Below are 17,786 nucleotides of genomic sequence, written 5' to 3'. Positions count from 1 at the left end.
GCTTGGGCTTTACTGCTGCCTCTAGAGTATTCCATAAATGTGTCGGCTTTGGAAGTTGGTCAACTTCATGGGAGAGCATATTTGAGCAGAGCAACTCCACCCCTCCAAACATGAATGTAGGCCAAGGCCGTTCCCCCTTTTCTAGAGGTATGTTATGCCATTTTGCATTTTGCTTCATTGTAGGTGGTCAAGACACCTTGTCCCTCTTTCCTTTGTTTCCTTTTCAGATGTAAGAATTTCTCAATGTTGGACCAGGATTTGGTGTGAGGGGAACTTTTTGTCTTCTCTGTAGGCCTTTTCTTAAGATTGTGAGACCTGCCTGGAGCAGGGGAGGTATGAAGTTTATTTACCACATCACACAGTGACTCCTTGTAAAGCCGGCAGTCCTGGAATTTAGGATCTAGAGAGGAAGGCAGACAGATGTCAAACTGATAACTGGTGCAGATGGGTCCAGGTGTGACAGATGGGATGGAGGAAAGTGCGGGATGCTCTGGAATGTGTTGCTGGGGACTTCGTCTAGCATAGGATGGGGGGATGTCAAGGAAGGCTTTCCAGAGGAAGTGACACCAGGACTCTAGAAGGATGAGAAGGGATTGGCCAGCCAACAGAAGAAAGACTTTCCAGGCTGAGGGAACAGTATGTGGGAAGCTTTGAGGCAGGAATGAGCTGGGTGTATCAGGTTTACACAGAGAGGCCCCTGGGGCCAGCCAGGTCTGGTGTGTGACACCTGCTCAAGATTATGACCAAAGTGGCAGGGAGGAAGCACCTGAGCAGCTCTAGCTCTGTCCAATAGAAATAACGCGGACCACATATGTAATTTCAAATTTTCTGGTAGCCACATTTAAAAAAATTAAAACAGGTGAAATTAACTTTTATAATAGATTTATTTAGCTTAATATATCCAAAATACTATCATTTTAATATAGAATTAAAATCAATATAAAGAAAACAATTAATGAGATACTTTACATTGTTGTTTTTTTTGTATCAGGTCTTTGAAGACTTGATGTGTCACACTCAGCACATCTCAGTTGGACTGGCTACATGCATAGTGCTCAGTGGCCACATGTGGCTTGTGGCTCCCACATTGGACAGTGCAGGTCTAGAGGTTAAGTTACTCAAGGAAGACTTGGGAAACTTTTCTTCCAAATTGGGTTGTTGTTAATGTAGTACTGTACTATTTGTACATTTCTAGAAACTTCTTCCATTTCTCTTAAGCCTGTCCCACAGAGGTGACGTGCCATCTCCTCGACGACTCGCACTGTTTCCAATCAGCCGCATAGTATTGGGCTTCTAAACTGACAGCTGTTATAGGCATGAAATGGTGGCCTTGCACAGAGCCCAAAATTGGTGATAGGAAAATAAGACTGTTGCCTGGATATGAGCTGTTTCCTTCCCGTTGCCAAAAAAACACACACCAACCCCAAAACCCTGAAACATTTCATCTGATGTTTGGGCCTCTGCTTTGCGCCAGTTATTTGAGAGTGGCTCCCGCCTGATTGCCCATTCCAGTCTCCCATGTTCTCCTGGGGGAGACGCTGCGGCTGCTGGAATCGTATTAAGATCAAACCTCATTTATCTCATTTGAGTGTTTTATTTTCCCTTTTCCTTTGGTCTTCCAGGATTCTAGGAGTATTTTTCTTAGAGTAGGAGACTTATTCTTGTAGGAGAGTGGTATGTTGGTCGGGAAAGTGATTCTGGCCCTGAGTAAGAACGCCACAATTAATGGGAGCTGTATAGTTAGTGCCACGGTTAGGGACAGAGTGGGGATTTTCACCTTAGTGTCAGGCCTGGCCTGGGCCGGGGGTGGGGGTGCCTGTGTCTTCTTGCCCTCTCTCCCTTTCTTTCTTACTTAATGTTTATTTGTACGTGTATTAATAAATTCATTCTCCCGGAGGGCACATATTAAAGTAAAGGCTGACTTCACCTCAATCCTAAAACCTTCCTCAGTGGAGAATTGCTTCTGTATATATTTTAAAAGATTCGTGGAATACGTTAAGGGAAAAATTAAAGGGCCCAACTTCTGGGTCTGGGATGAAGCCCGTTTTGCACACATAGTTTATATGTGTGTATTTGTGCTAGTGTTTGCAGGTATGATGACTCCCTACAGAGTTGTCTACAGTGAGTTATTTCATGGGGAAGGGATTTGGCATGTTTGTGTTTATGGGGAAGGTGTCATATTTTACCTTTCTGTATTATTTTAAATTTCTTATAATGAGCATGTTGTTGTTATTTTTAAAAAATTAAGTTAATGTTTATTGTGACGATAACATATAGCATAAATGGGACAAAAATTGAAAACCTTTTTGTTATGGAAAATTTCAAACATAAATAAAAGCAGAGAGAATAGTGTAATGAACTATCCTGTACCATTACCCACTTTTAACAGTGATCAGCACATGTCCAGCTGTATTTGAAAGCCCGTCTTAGACACCATGTCATTTCATTTGTAAACACTAATGTATACGTGTCTAACTGGTGTGGAAATTAAGAAAAAGAAAGCATCCACTATGCAATAATGGAATTTAAAAAACAAAGCCTTTATTTATTTTATAATCTTTTTTAAAAAAAAATATCTCTTTATTGATTTCAGAGAGAGGAAAGGAGAGGGAGAGAGAGAGATAGAAACATCAATGATGAGAGAGTCATTTACTGGCTTGGCTGCCTCCTGCACGCCCCCGACTGGGGATCGAGCCTGCAACCCGGGCATGTGCCCTGACTGGGAATTGAACCCCGATCGTCTGGATCCTAGGTCAACGCTCAACCTCTGAGCCACGCCCGGCTGGGCTAGTTCATAATCTTAGTCTTCAAACACAATGTATTATTTTTCCCTGGTTCATTTATTTCTTTGCCTCTTTACCTGTTTTTTCAGGGTTTTAACAGTAGGGTGCATTCTATAACTTCATGTTTTCTTTTTTTAACTTAACATTGTAGTTTGAGTGATTTTCCATGTTCTTGTATATTCGTCATAATTATTAGTTCAAATCTTAATGTGGCATGTTTCACTCATCTGAAATTGTAATTTTTAAAACCCAATTTTTTTAAACAGACCAAAAGCAGAATCTTAACCATAAAAATTCTTTCTTAGCTGAGGTCCTACATTTTGCTATTCAAAACCATTTAAAAGAAAGTTTGGTCACTGAAAGCCTGACTGTATTGTGTTTATAAACTTGGCTTTGATCCTGTACAGCAGGGAGAGGTGGTTTGATCCTGAGGCTCCCTGAGGGCGTGTAGAATGGATGAGCTGTTATAGTGGGCCTGTAGGAATAGCTGTTAATGGGTGATGAGGACTTTCTCTCCCCTTGGGGAGGAGGACCTTTATTGACAAGGCAGCAGCAAGTGATGCGAACTGACAGTTTATTATAAAGATTTAACTTTTCCAGATCTGTATTTATTTCCCCTAAATTACTTTGAAAAAAATTTTTTTTAAAAAAATATATCTTTACTGATTTCAGAGAGAGGAAAGGAGAGGGAGAGAGAGAGAGACAGAAACATCAATGATGAGAGTCATTGATCGAGCCCGCAACCCGGGCATGTGCCCTGACCGGGAATCGAACCCCGATCGTCTGGATCCTAGGTCGACGCTCAACCGCTGAGCCATGGCCGGCCGGGCTACTTTGAAATTATTGAAAAATATGCTATAGCTTGGCAAACCGAGATTTACCAAGACAGTGAGGCCTTTTGTACCCTGTATTAAAGGGACCCCTCGTTCATTCAAGAGAGACCCTTTGTGGTGTACCTTATTAGGTGGATGACTGTGATGAATAGCCAGTTCTGAAGTGTACAGCCATGTGCACTTTTTTTTTGGTAAGTAAAAACGTGTGTAGCTGTGTAGGCCTTGGCCATAGATCACTGGAATCCTGGGTCAAGAGAAATAAGGACAGTCCTGACTGATCAGTCTGTCATTTACCGAAATGAGGATGCATGTGCCTAATCTCTGCTGCTCTTTCCTGTGGTAGGAGGGAGCTGTATCTCTTCCTCTTATGAGGGAGGGCAGACTCTCCGTACATGCTTTGGAGCCCATTGTTTTCTGACTTCTCAGGAATCCTTCCTTGTTTTCCTGCTGCCTCTCTGACAGTTCTTCTCTGTCTTCTTTGACAGTTCTTCTTTGTCTTCATCGTCGTCTGTTTGACTAATAACTGAGCGTCTCCTACCATTCTGTTCTCTTCTGTGATCGCATTCCCATCTATTCCTCCTCTTTACGAATAGCCACCCCGTGCAGGTGACCCACAGATTTGAAATTCCAGTCTAGACCCTTCCTCTGAGCTCCAGACCCGCATACCTGACTACTGTCTTGCTGCCTCCTCGTGGATGTCAGAGGCACCTCAAAATCAGCGTGTCCGCCTGGTTGGGTGTGGCTCAGCGGTTGAGCTTCGACCTAGGATCCAGGAGATTGGGGTTCGATTCCCGGTCAGGGCACATGCCTGGGTTGCGGGCTAGGCAGCCGATCAATGACTCTCTCATCATTGATGTTTGTGTCTCTCTCTCTCCCCCCCTCCTTTCCTCTCTCTGAAATCAATAAAGATATGTTAAAAAAAAAAAAAATTAGCGTGTCGAAATCTGAACTCGTCACCTCTTCCCCAGACTTGGCCCTTTTCCAGTGCTCCATATTTCAATGTAGAGATCCTCCATTTGACGGTTAAGTCGGTAAGAACCCCAGGATTCGTCTTTGATCCCTCCGCCTCTCTTGCCTAACCTCCCCTCCAACCCCCCGCCGCTTTGTTAACCTATTTTCAGGTTCTCTTGGTTTTTACTTTTGCAAGTTGGCTCACTTCTTTCATCCCTACCTCTACTGCCCTGGTACTTTCCTGTGGCCTCCTGTCTGCTCTGCCTGTATCTACCCTTATTTTTGTCTCTTATGCAAACATAGAGTAGATCTTGTCACACCTTGATTAAAAACCCTTAAGTACCATGCTACTGCTCTTAGGGTAGAGAAAAACTCTTCAACGTGGCAGGCCCACAAGGCATTAATTACACTGTCTGGCCACCATGTAGATCTCCTGTCCTGTTTGGATAACATTCCTCTTGAACCCTGCTTATCGCTGTTCAGTTTTCTGAAAGCATCCAGCTCATTGTGCCACAGTGCCTTTGCACATGGTATTTCCTTTGCCTGGAATGGTCTACCTCCCCTCTCCCTCCCCTCCCCCAACCTGCTAGCTGTCTGCCAGAAACTTCAGATCCCAGTTGAGTAGTCAGTTCCTCAGGAAATTTTCCCTGATGCCATGAACAGGTCAGTTACCCAGCTGCTCATGGGACCATTGACGTCGTACATGGAATCTGTTCCATAGCTGTAAGTTTGCATTTCCTTGTGAGATGATTTACTTCTCTTTGTCCCACTGACTTGTGAGGTTACTGAAAGCAGAGACAACGTCTATATTCATTCTTCATTATAACTCAGCTTGTAGCGCAATGTCAGGCAGATAGTAGGCACCCAGAAAATGCTTCTTGAATAAATGAACAGGAAAGAAAGAGAAAAAGAAAAATTTACACACTGGCTTTGTAAAGTGAAGCTGTCTGCTCTGGAGGAGTTGATGCAACCCCCAGTGGACCAAACTTTAATGTGGAGATGATTACGGGTGGACCCCAGCAGCAGCACACAGAAGAGGCTTCAAGGCCAAGGTAGATTCTTCCTTACCCCATGTTTTGGGAGGACCCTACCAGGGCGGGGGACCCTGTAAGTGATGGGGGCTGAGGGCAGGTGGGGTGAAGCAGAATCGACATTGGTCCCCCAACAGGCATTCCAGTGTTTACCACCTGATGGTAGCTTGGTAGAAAAGACTTTCTCTTGTTAGGCTCTGGGTAAGGTTGGAAGCCAAAGAGACATCGTAACAGTAAATCCCGGTGGCTTCTGGCTTCCTTTACTGCAAAAGGAACGTGAAAGAACGTTCTCGTTAAACCTGAAGTAGACGCCAGCCTGTGTGTGTCTGAGTTATGGGGAACCTGGGAATGGAAAAGAGACTGTTTACTCTCTGCCCTTTTGGAATTTCCTCCGTTCAGTTCCTCTGTGCACCAGTGTTTCACAGCTATGTGTAGAACGAACACTGACCTGTTAATGAATGCCCTGCTTATTTTCACTTTCTTTTGATGGGCCTATGGGACTGAGGGCAGAGGGAGGCAGGAGGAAAGAGAAGGTTTGTTTGTTCCACTGAGCTGCTCTTGTTAAGGCCAAATCAATCACATCTTCATCAGGCTTCCGAGACTCTTGACCTAAGAGCACTTGGCCTCCCTTAGAAGTATCCTCCTTTTTTGTGTCTTGCCTTATTTTCCCTAAAATTTCCAGGTAAATCCTTATATTTGTATTTTGAATTAAGAAGAAAAAAAATGATTTTTTCCTTTGAAAAGGTATAAATGTGTGCATGCATGTATCTTTCAGTGACGTGGGACAGGGAGGGACAGCGATGACTGAAGATTCTAAAGTAGAAGGTTCCTTCATTTGCTATCGTGAAACTGTCCAGGCAGGAGTTCTGGATTTCATAACCGAATTGCACCGTTACAGGGGCACCGTCTGGCAGTTATAGTTTACGTCGTTTTTTCTTTTGTTGGAACAAGGCAGGCAGCCTCCGTGTTCTATTTACCTGTGCTTATTAGTACCATATGCAAGAAACATGAAAAAGTCCAAGTCAAGAAAGGGAAAAGTAACTCTTAGAAAAATATTACTCATTTTGGTTGCACGTAACAGCTCTTCCCAGTAGGAAATTAGTAACTTGAGGCTGCTTGCAGATCTGAGGCTTTGAAGTGAGGGGAAAAAAGAGTAGGAGTCATTCCCTAAGCATTTTGATTGGTATATTTTCTGCCCCTTTGTATTTCAAACTGTATATGTAATGCTGAATTTTTGTAAGTTTTTTAGTTAGTTTATAGTTTATACTCTCTGTGCCTAGGGTGTGCTGGCTTGAAAAAAACTATTATAGAAAATGTCAAGCTGTGCCCAGCCAGGCGTGGCTCAGCGGTTGAGCGTCGACCTAGGATCCAGGAGATCGGGGTTCGATTGCCGGTCAGGGCACATGCCCAGGTTGTGGGCTCGATCCCCAGTCGGGGGCGTGCAGGAGGCAGCCGATCAATGACGCATCATCAATGTTTCTCTCTCTCTCTCTCTCTCTCTCTCTCGCTTCCTCTCTCTGAAATCAATAAAGATATACTTTAAAAAAAAAAAGTCAAACTGTAGTGGGTTTGGTCAGTAGTTAGAGCATCAACCCATGGACTGAAGGGTCTGGGTTCAATTCCAGCCAAGGGCACGTACCTCGGTTGCAGGCTCATCCCCAGCCCAGGTCGGGATGCGTGTGAGAGGCAACCAGTCAGTGTGTCTCTCTCACATCGATGTTTCTCTCTCTCTCTCCCTCTCTCCTCCCCCTTCCACTTTCTCTGAAAAGCAATGGAAAAAATATCCTCGGGTGAGGATTAAAAAAAAAAAAGTCAAGCACACAAAAAAGTGGAAAGCATAGTCCGTGAACCCCTGCCTGCCTGCCACCCAGCTCCACGGCCATGTGAGGAATGGCCGTTCCTGTTTCATCTAACTGGGCTATTTTTACGTGAATCCCAGACACCTTTCACCTGCAGATATTTCAGTGTGTATCTCTAAAAGATAAGGACTCTTAAAAACTATAATACCAAATTTATACCTAAAAAACTTAATGGTAATTATTTTAGTATCATCAAATATTCAGTCAGTTTTTACATTTCCCCAGTTGTCTTACAGTTTTCTTTCCCCCTACCCTTGGTGTATTTGAATCAGGATCCAAACAAGAGTGATCTGTCTCCTAAGTCTCTTTTAACTGATGGGTTCTCCCGTTTTCTTTTTAACACCTTGAAATTTGTTTTTGGAGAAACTGGACAGTTTGTCCTATAGTTTCCCACATTTTGGGTTTTGCTGAATTGTGGGTTAACATGTTACTCTGTCCCTCTGTGTTTCCTATAAACTCATAGGTAGATCTAGAGGCTTGATCTGGTGTGGGTTTTCTTATTTTTTTCATCTTTGATGAGGTGGTGTGTGATTCCATCAGGAGGCACCTAATGTCTGCTTATCTCTCTTGGTATGCTGGCTTTCGAAAGGATCTCCTGGCATGGTCCTTCAGACTTTCCAAATTCGTTTCCCCTAGATTCACATACCTAGCCCTACCGCTATCTGTTGACCTCCATAAAGCAGCATTACAAGGTATTGGTTACCAACGGGTACTTAGAACAGAAGGGCACACACAGTCCCATAACTGAAGTATGTTTGCTGATTGCTGAAGTTAGCATGAGCTTAGGACTTTGGCGTTCTCAGTGGAACTAAACTCTCTTGCCAGCGGAATATTTTCATTATATATGTTCCATTTGGTTGTAATTGAATCTGACTTTCTCTATCCATGCTCTGAGTTGCTCTTTTTCAGCCCTTGCCTAGGATTTGCCCAAAGCTTTGATTCCACACACTGGTAGGCCTGTGGGGCCTGGCTGATGTGCTCTTTGGGGGTTACGGCTCTTTACTAGTATGTGTTAGGAAAGCAGCCAAGGTAGTGTCTCCTATAGGCACCCTGTTCCCGGAAGACACTGCCATCACCGCAGACCAAGCCACCGTCTGCTCCTACTTGAATATTGCAGTGACCTCCTACCTGGTCTTGTCTGCTTTAGCCCTTGCTCCTCCTGCAGCTGGAGCGATTGTGTTACAATAGGAGTCATGTCCCTTCCTTTCTCAAAACCCTCTAATGGGCTCTAATCTCATGCAGAGTAAACATCATAGACCTTGCTAGGGCTCCAGGGCCTTCTTGTGGACTCTTGTTACTGACTGTCCTTACCTCCTGCCCCTCTCTTCCCTTGTCCCCTCCAGCCACACCAGCCTCCCTGCCATTCCTTATACCTGCTAGGCATGCTCTCACCTGCGGCCTCTGTGCTTCCTTCTATCTGCGGCTAGAATATCCTTCCAGATACCTACATGGCTCCCCTGCCTCATCTTTCTTTAAGTCTTTGCTCGATTGTCTTTTTCCCAGCGAGACTTTCTTACCACCCCAAACCCTCCTCCCTCCTCTGGCACTCTCCATCCCCTTGCCTCGTTTCATTTATTTCTACTGCATTTGTAACCTCCTAACAGATTATGCAATTTACTTAAAAAACAACAACAAACCCAAACCATTGCTTATTGCCCATTTCTCCCAACTAGAAATAAACAGCCCAGAGCACAGATAATCTGTGCTCTTGTTTTGCTCTTGTTTTCTCTCCATGACTAGAATAGTAGTCCTAAACATGCTCAATACATGTATGTGAACTGTAGGACCACAGATAGAGCAGGGACGGACGAGGCTGAGAGTAGCTGGTGAGCTTCCTGTGCTAAATCTGATTCTAGTTATGAAAATTGACCTACTACACCCATTTTTCATTGGTTTCTTGATTTTTGAGCAGTGCCTCAAAAGCAGTAGGAAGACATGCTTGAAGAGAAAGGCCCTTTGTAGAGTTGTCAGCATGGCTGCAGTGAAACCTGAGGGCCCCAGGCGAGGTGGCTAATGCTGCTATTTATAGCTAAGATTCCAGTATATGTTTTCCAGCCACACTTGCTCCTTTCAGCCTCCCCTGTACGCTCCAGTCTGTCACTCAATTAGCTAATGGCTCCTTTAGTCCCATTATGCATTGTAGGGCTCCCCTGGCTCAGCCATTTTTTTAAAAAAAGAGAATAATGGGGTGTTCTGTTCTCAGAGGTTTAATTTTTTAATGGCCTTGCCAATTAAATGAAAACCTTTTTCCAACTTTTTATTATGAAATTTTCAAACATACAAAAGAATGGAAAGAGTAACACAATGAACACGCAGATACCCTCCACTTAGATCCAGTCGTTTTTAACATTTTGCCACATTTGTTTAACCAATATGTGTGAGCCTGTGGGATGTGTGCATTTTCCCCTGAACCATTTGAAGGTTAATTGCAGATATCATGTCACTTTAGTCCTAAACACTTCAGCTTGTTCTCCTATAAAAACAGTTAAGACTAAGTGCAGATATCATTTTAGTCTTCTGAATCTCACAAGAATAAGAACATTTATATATAAAACCATAGTACCATTCTTGAACCTAAGAAAATTAACAGTAATTTCAGACATTATTTAATATCCAGTCTGGATGCAGATTTCCCCAAGAATATTTTTTTCAAGCCAAGGGTTAGTCAAAATTCACGCATTGCATTTGGGTTATGTTTCCTTAAATCTAGAAGACCCCCCCCCAATTTCTAAAAAAAACAAACATAGTTAATAACACTGACTTTTTGAAGACTTCAGGACAGTCACCATATAGATGTTCCATATTCTGGATCTGCCTGATGGCTTCCTCACAGTATCATTGAATTTGTTTCTCTGTCCCCCGATTTCATGTACTGGGCTTGATTGGGTTCAGGCTAAATGCTTTTATTTATTCAATCATTCATTTATTTAAAAATATTTTTATTGATTTCAGAGAGAGGAAGGGAGAGGGCGAGAGAGATAGAAACATCAATGATAATAGAGTCATCGATCGGCTGCCTCCCTCACTAGGGATCGAGCCCGCAACCCGGGCATGTGCTCTGACTGGGAATCGAACCACTATCTCCTGGATCCTAGGTTGATGCTCAACCGCTGAGCCACGCCCGGCTGAAGGGGCTAAATGCTTTTAGCAAGAAGATTATAAAAGGGATGTATACTTCCCAGAGCAACACATCAGGAAGCAGGTGTGTGTCAGGTCTTCTCGCTCTCAGTGATGCTCAGTTTGATTGTGATGGCAGAGGTGTCTCTGACTCTCTTTTTCAGTAAACAGAACAGTGGAGTGTTATGGTCTCAAAAGTTTAGTTTAAAGAAGAAAGACCTCCCTACCATTGGATCTTTTTGCAAGTCAAATTTGTCTCAAAGCTAACTTCTGAGCCTACAAATATATAACGATTCGTCCCTGTGATGGTTATGTGGCTATCTTTGGAAGATTTTGTGGCGTTTATTGCCGCAACCTGAAAAAGGCTCAGAAAGGTGAAAAGAAGAGTGATTGATTATACAAGAACGAGTTAGACCAAGGAAAATTGGGATTCTTCAGCCTAAAAACAGGAAAGTCAACAGGGAGATAATAAGAGTGACCGCTTATTGGCTTACTGGGCACTGTTTATTTCTTTACAAGTGTCCTCTGAAAAATGTGCTCTTACTGCCCCCTGTTCTACAGGGAGACGATGGTCACATTAAGTAATTTGTGTAATGCTGCACAGCTACTAGGTAATAGAACTGGGATTTGAAGCCAGTCTGCCTGGCTGGCACCTGTCTTCCACCTCTGTGCCGTACTCCCTGCTGGGTACTCAGGCACAGGATCTCGGAAGAGCAGAATAGAGAGACAGTCCTTGACTTTTTTTAAAAAACAGTAATAAACATTATTTCATGGTTTCAGTGGGTCAGGATTTGGGAGTGGTTTAGCTGAGCAGTTGGACCTGGGATCTCTCATGAGGCTGCAGTTGATTTGTTGGCTGGGTCACAATCATCTGAAGCCTAGACTGGGGCTGGGAGCTTCTCTTCCTGGGTGGCTCATTTGCCTGGTTGGTGAGTGGTGTTGGTGGTCGTAAGGCCTCAGTTCTTTCCCCCCACTCCTAAGCTTTTGAAGGAACTTGTTTTCACGTTACAAGTGTTACTTTATGGAAATTTTGGAACTCACCAAGCCCCTCAGTGAAACTGACTGAAAATAGCAATGGAGTGATCCATTACAGGGAAGAAAGGTTAAGGGAAGGGAGAGATGCTTAGGAGAACTTGAAAACCTGAAGGGTAACTGATTTCTACTTTATTATAACAGATCCTTGAATTGATCCATACTTTTTCTTCTTGCTAAGTTCTTAAAGGGCTGTGTCTGTTTCTTAGAGAAATTTGGGCTTTTTAGTCGGGGGAGGTTGTTTCTAGGAAGTGCTCATGGAGATACTTATTTATACATACCCTACCTTGTTTTAGAAAACCAGTGAGATAGCTTGTGATAATACAGAGGCAACTAAGAGATAAAATTAAGTGGTGGGTGGTGGGTGGGGAGGGAGGTTGGAGTATGTGGCATTTTCCTGGTCTGGCTTTGTAAGATCTGGGGAAGGCATGGGAAGACTGCATACCCTTTGGAAATCCTCAGAAACGCTCCTCTCTCTTGGTAATTAGTGAACAGCCCTGACCTGTAGTTTACAGCTCCTGAGCGGTAACTGGATGGAAGCTATTCATTGTGGTTAAGCTTGGTGGTGGGGGTCAGGGGTGTGCATGTAGCAGTTTCCAGCCCACCTAGGGTTTGGGGCTTCTGCCTTGTGCCAGTTTGTTCTGTTTTCCTGCTGTGGTTTCCCAGCTCGTTCTGTTTGCCCACATGGCTGACTTTACCTGGTGTTCTGGGGACCGTGTGAATCTGAGCTGCCTTCCCTCCTCAGTCACAGAGCCAGGTGTCGACTGGTCTCTCTTTCCAGAACTAACCCATGGCCATGCGACTAGGGGGCTGACTTGTTTTTATTGAACTTTTATTGTTTAAAAACTTTTTCCTTATTTCAAAGTGAAACATTTTCAGGGTTGAAAATAAAAAACAACAACACTTTGAACACAAATAAGAAAAAAATAAGCCCCTGAAATTGTTCATCTAGAGATGACTCCTGGCGACACTTCCTCAGGGTCTCCTGACCAGTTTCTTTTATTTTTGCCACTCTTATTTATGTGGGTAGGGGGATGCTGCTTGAAAGAACCGCTTTATTCCTCTGTATGCCTTCAGTATCTCTATTTTTTTCTTATGGTCCTGAAGTATAAGCAAACACATAAGTAATGTAGAAATTATGTAGTTAACCTAATAATCTAAAATGTTTAGAAAAGAAAGAATACAGCCTTCCCCACCAGCCTCATACAACAGTGATAACAATGAGACATATTCCTTTCTGATCTTTTTTCCATGCCACAAGACAGATTTGAAGATGCAGTGAAATGTTGCCAGGGGAGTCAGAGTAGGCGAAGTGAGAGCTTATAACTTACAGAATCTTAACTCTGGGTGCATTTGCTTTCTTCCATCCATGTTGTTTTTTGTGTCCAACAGTGGAGAACACACAGCTGACCCTGAACCTGCAGACAGAGAACAAAGGCGGTGTTGTCTCGGGCGGTGAGCTGACAATTTTCCTGGACGGGCCGACTGTTGATCTGGGAAGCGTGCCTAATGGCAGTGCCGTGACAGACGGTAAGTGCTGCCCTGTTCCCCGGGGGTGGGGTGGTGGGTAGGGAGGTGCCCAGAGTTTGGTTCTCTACCAGGCCCCTGAGTTTGGGTATGGCTCAGCCAGCCCTGGCCCATAACTAGCCCTGATTCTTTTTAGCACCCATAACGTGATCAAAATCATGACATGATTTTACAAGGACAGCTTTCTGATAAAGGACCAAAATAAACGTCAAGTCTTTATAAGTGTGTTGTTTGGTTTGAGAGCAGAGAAAAACATCTTTTCATCACACATGGGCTTTGGAAAATAAAATGTGTTTATTACATGTTACTTGGGCCCATTTTTCTTCACCCCAATACAGTTAACCTTCCTGGGGATCTTGAGGGTGCCTTTTATGAGGTGCTATTGGTTGGGAAAGAGGACTCTGTGTCTTAGAGATTCTCACTAGCAAAATACAGACAGAAGCAGGGAATTTGAAGAGTGTTTCCTGGTCTGCCCTGAATGTAGGCCATTTGTTTTTTTGATCTGGTCTGAAATTAGTCACCTTTGGATGTAGCAGGAAATTATCTCATGAAGTTGGAGATGGGTTGGGTTTCTCCATAATTTTTCTCGTTAAATGAGATGTAACTAAGGTACTTTCCAGGCCCGAAACAGACTTTCTGTAGCTTCAAGGGGGTGAAATTTGAATTCTAATTCAAGGGCACCTGGTGAATGGTTGACTCAAGAATCCTCCCTCAACTGAACTGAATGGTGTGTGGGTACTTTTGGTGCATGGAGGAAAACAGCACATGCATAGATAATTGAGCACCTAGTATGTACTAGATCTTAGACCAGGTGCTAGCTAGATGGCAGGGGCAAAATTCACTTGGAGTCTTCTCCAAGGAGCTTATAATTTACTTGGTGGGGACAGGGGATGCTAGACATCAAATGAGTATACCCACAAATAATTTTGTAACTATAATTGAGTCAAAAGCTCGGAGGGAAAGATAGTGGGTGGTATGAGATTCTCGTACTTTAGGGAATCTCATCTAAATTGAGGTGGGGGAGGAGCAGGGAAAGTTTCTCTGAGGAAGCTGAGACCTGCTTGGAGTATAAGGAGTTTAGATAGGCCAGGGTGTGGGTGTGGGTAAAGGAGTGGCTGAGTCAGAGGTAGAAGAGTCCCATGTGCAGAGGCTCTGAGGTGGGAGTGAGCTTGGCCTGTGGAGGGAATAGAGGTGGCCGGAATGGCTGGATTGTGGGGAGCAAGGAGAGTGGTGGGAGGTGAGGCCACAGAGGCAGGTCGGCTCAGATCACACAGCCTTGAAGGCCTGGGTAAGGATTTTGAACCCCATCGTAAGAAGCAGGAAGCTATTGAAAGGTTTTTAGCAGAATAGTATCATGCTTTGATTTTTAATTAAATCTGGTTTGGCTTTTTAAAAGCTCTCTGATGGCGACATGGAGAAATGCCCCAATTCCTTGCCCCTACTTTGCATGTCAGCATCTTTTCTCTGTTTCACATGGGTGGCTGAAGTTCATGTAATGTGTAAGGCCACGCACGTGCTTGTCAGTGCCTTAGGCATTCTTGAAGGTCTTGGAGGAGAAGACCTGTTTCCCAGGTTTGAGCCCCTCTGTTTCGTGGCCCTGGCCAGGTCTCACCTGGCTGCCCCTATTCCTTCTCCTGTTGGCGGCTGCAGCCTGCTCGACTCTCTGTGTCTCAGTGGTGAGTAACTAACACACGGGTGAGCTCTGTTCCTGTCACCACATCTCAAATGAGTTGAGCTGCTCAACATTTCTGTCTTTTCTTGTGATGGATCCCCTTTCTAGGATCACAGCCACCTTCAAGAGAATCCAGTGGGACGGCTGTCACCCCAGAGAGCCGGCACCAGTCCCCTAGCACAAACTGCTTTGGAGGGAGATCCCGGTAAGACCCCTGTGGAGGAGGAGGAACCTGGACGATGCTTAGAGCCATTGAAAACATGCTGGCAAGTGACGAGGAACGATTTATGTTAGAAACTGGTGGACATTTCCAGAGAGCTTATAACTGACTCGCTGTGTTAAGGAGGCCCAGAGGGGAGTACAAAACTCAGGATTCCCGGAAGGGTCAGGGGCTGCTTGTCAAAGGTTGGAACTGGCTAAGTTGGTTATTTGGATAAGAGGAACTGGCGAACAGAACTTCACTACTTTTTTATACATCAGGTGCAGTGACCACAGTTACCCTTCCAAGATACACACAGAAATGCTTAGAGCAATGCTTCTTTGTGTGTGACATTTTCTCTCTCTCTGTTTCTACTTTGGGGGTTGGTTAAGACCTCCCGTACTTTGAGTCTGAGTTATATTATACTTGTTACACGTATCACGGATGACATAATTTTATTTACCTACATTCCCATCTTACACCTGGGTTAATGGTGCAAACTCATTTTCATGGCAACAGAATTCCCAGACAGAAGAATAGTTTTAAGTGTATTAGGGAGATTGGAAAGGGATTGGGAGCCTATTTTTACTGTTTATTACAATGTACAAAATCCCTAGACATTTTAAGGAGAAGAACCATATGAATGTAGTGTGAAAATCTTTGTTAATCTGTGGAGAGTAGGCTAATAACTGGTAAAATCTTCCCAAATAAGTCCTAGGACATGGGGAAAAATGCTTGGAGAAGACGTATGATTTTAGCCAATACCCACAACATCTGGAATGGATTCCTCTGAGGACAGCCATCAGCCTCTCTGGACTTGGTTGCTTTGAGGATTTGTGAGATTTCCATGCTTGGCAGGTGTCAGGAGCAAGAGATGGTTGGGTGTTTGGGTCTTTTGTCTATAGAGTCATTAGAAGCTGAGGTGCTGTTTCCCTGTCTTCTTTTCTCCAAGTGCCTGCAGAGGTGTTCCCCACGCGCTAAGGACTGGTCTCCCATTTCTGTGACTCGCTAGGTGACTTATGGGTTGGGATAAATAGTCAAGTCTCACAGCATTAAGGACCGACAATGTAACTGTCAAATCTATGTCCAGCAAGGAGTGATGGGCACCCAGAACAAGAGAAAACAGAATCTCTTCAGTGCCAAGTAGCTGGCAGAGAGAACACCTCAGCATTTCACTCTCTGAGATTGATGTCGTCTTAGCTTTGGCACTGGTAACCGCCACTTTGGCCTTAAAGCTGACTTGGAAAATTTGTGTCAAACAACTGATACATTTATTTGGAGCTGGAAGGCAGAGTCCAGCTCTTAACAAGTTTGGACTTAAGTTTTTGACCTATTTATTGCTCTCTGAACTTCTGTAGCTTTCAGTTAGACCCTGAAATTCATATGCTGTATCCTGATAGCCCTTCTCTGTTATTTGTGTTGAGGATTGTTAACTATTAAAACAGCAGCCAGACTTCAACAGAAAATCAGATGCATTTTTGCCATGACACGTGGTAGACACACAGTGCTCGTTAATTATCGGTGGGCAAAGTGCCCTCCAGCTCAGGAGTCCTCCTTCTCTGTCTGCCTAGCCACTGCAGCATTTTCCACGCGTGGCCTCTGAGCTTTCACAGGCCTCGGCCATCTAAGTGTTTATTCTGTGTTCGCATGCAACCTGCTGCCATTCAGCAGCAAACACTTTTGAAAGTATCACCTGAAGGCAGTATCTTTTGTGTCCCTAAGAGCCCCTTTCCCCATTGCCACTGGTCATTGTGCACACACCGGCAGCAGCAGGGTAGCTGGCTGGATAAGAGTGCTCCCAGTACAACTTAATATGGGGTATTGCGCAAGTCACTAAACCTCCTGGTGCTTCAGATTTTTCAGGTGAAAAAGGAGATATTACCTGCCTCATGGGGTCATTGTAGGAATGAACCGAGATGAGGTATGTCAGCCTGAGGGCCGTGCACACTGGGAGTGCTCAGTGAAAGTGTGTGTAGGGGTTCTGTGCTCTGGAGACTGTCTGTTGCACCCCCTTCTCCTCCCCTCCAACCTGGGGAGTGAGGCATTGCTGATGTGTTCACATCAGTTAGGAGGGTGATGAATCAAACCTTCAGGGTTCAAGGACAATCCTCTGCTGTCCTTGGTTTGCCAGGGCAGAGAGAATGATGGGCTTCTGTCTGCTGCCTCCCAGACTAAATATTTAGCTTTCACTGTCTGAAGGGCAGGTTTTGCTTGGACTTGGGTGCTATTTACCATGATCAAAGGTGCTCTGACGTGCCGTGAAGGTGAAGATTGCAATGTCAAAGCAGCCTTTTCCTCTCCCTTTCCCCTGCTGTCTCAAGCCATAGAGCTGGAACCGTGTAAGAGTTCTATCTCAGGGGTTCACCCACCAAGGTTCATCTAGCAAAGGCACCTTTGCTTGCCGATCAAGGCCTCAAGGCTCCATCTCTCAGTGAGATCTTGCCCATTATTTAATACTAATCGAGTGAAACAACTCCAGTTATTTTATCATCTGGTCTGCCACATGGAAACCAGCATGGGTTTACCACCAATAATTCATGTGGTGTAAATTTATTTGCAGACAGACCATATTAGTACATAGTCAGTGGGTCTGGTTGATTGAAGAAAGAGTTAACATCATAAATTGTTGTCTAGCCCTATGATGAAATACTGCCCCATAGTAAAAATGAGTCCAAGTAAGTTACATTAATATGGTGGCATCTCGGAAACATAACATTGAACAAGAGAAGCAGGTCATTGAAGAAAACATACAGTGTGATGTAATTTTTATAAAGTTAAAAAA

General features: G+C 44.1%; 1 protein-coding gene across 2 annotated transcripts in view; it reads left to right on the top strand.

Annotated features, from left to right (window-relative positions):
* WWP2 (WW domain containing E3 ubiquitin protein ligase 2) overlaps window positions 1-17,786 on the top strand; it is a 108,185-nt gene that overhangs the window by 28,228 nt on the left and 62,171 nt on the right. For both annotated transcript variants that reach the window (XM_016200820.2, XM_087827490.1), the window contains 2 exons: window positions 12,999-13,136; window positions 14,914-15,010. In XM_016200820.2, the coding sequence (XP_016056306.2) occupies window positions 12,999-13,136; window positions 14,914-15,010 (235 nt within the window). The remainder of the gene's footprint in view (window positions 1-12,998; window positions 13,137-14,913; window positions 15,011-17,786) is intronic.

This window comes from Miniopterus natalensis, chromosome 18 (genome assembly GCF_054644295.1).
Source record: "Miniopterus natalensis isolate mMinNat1 chromosome 18, mMinNat1.hap1, whole genome shotgun sequence".
In the NCBI taxonomy this organism is placed as follows: domain Eukaryota; kingdom Metazoa; phylum Chordata; class Mammalia; order Chiroptera; family Miniopteridae; genus Miniopterus; species Miniopterus natalensis.
The sequence above is the reverse complement of the archived record's forward strand: the minus strand, read 5'-3'. Positions and strand labels throughout refer to the sequence as shown.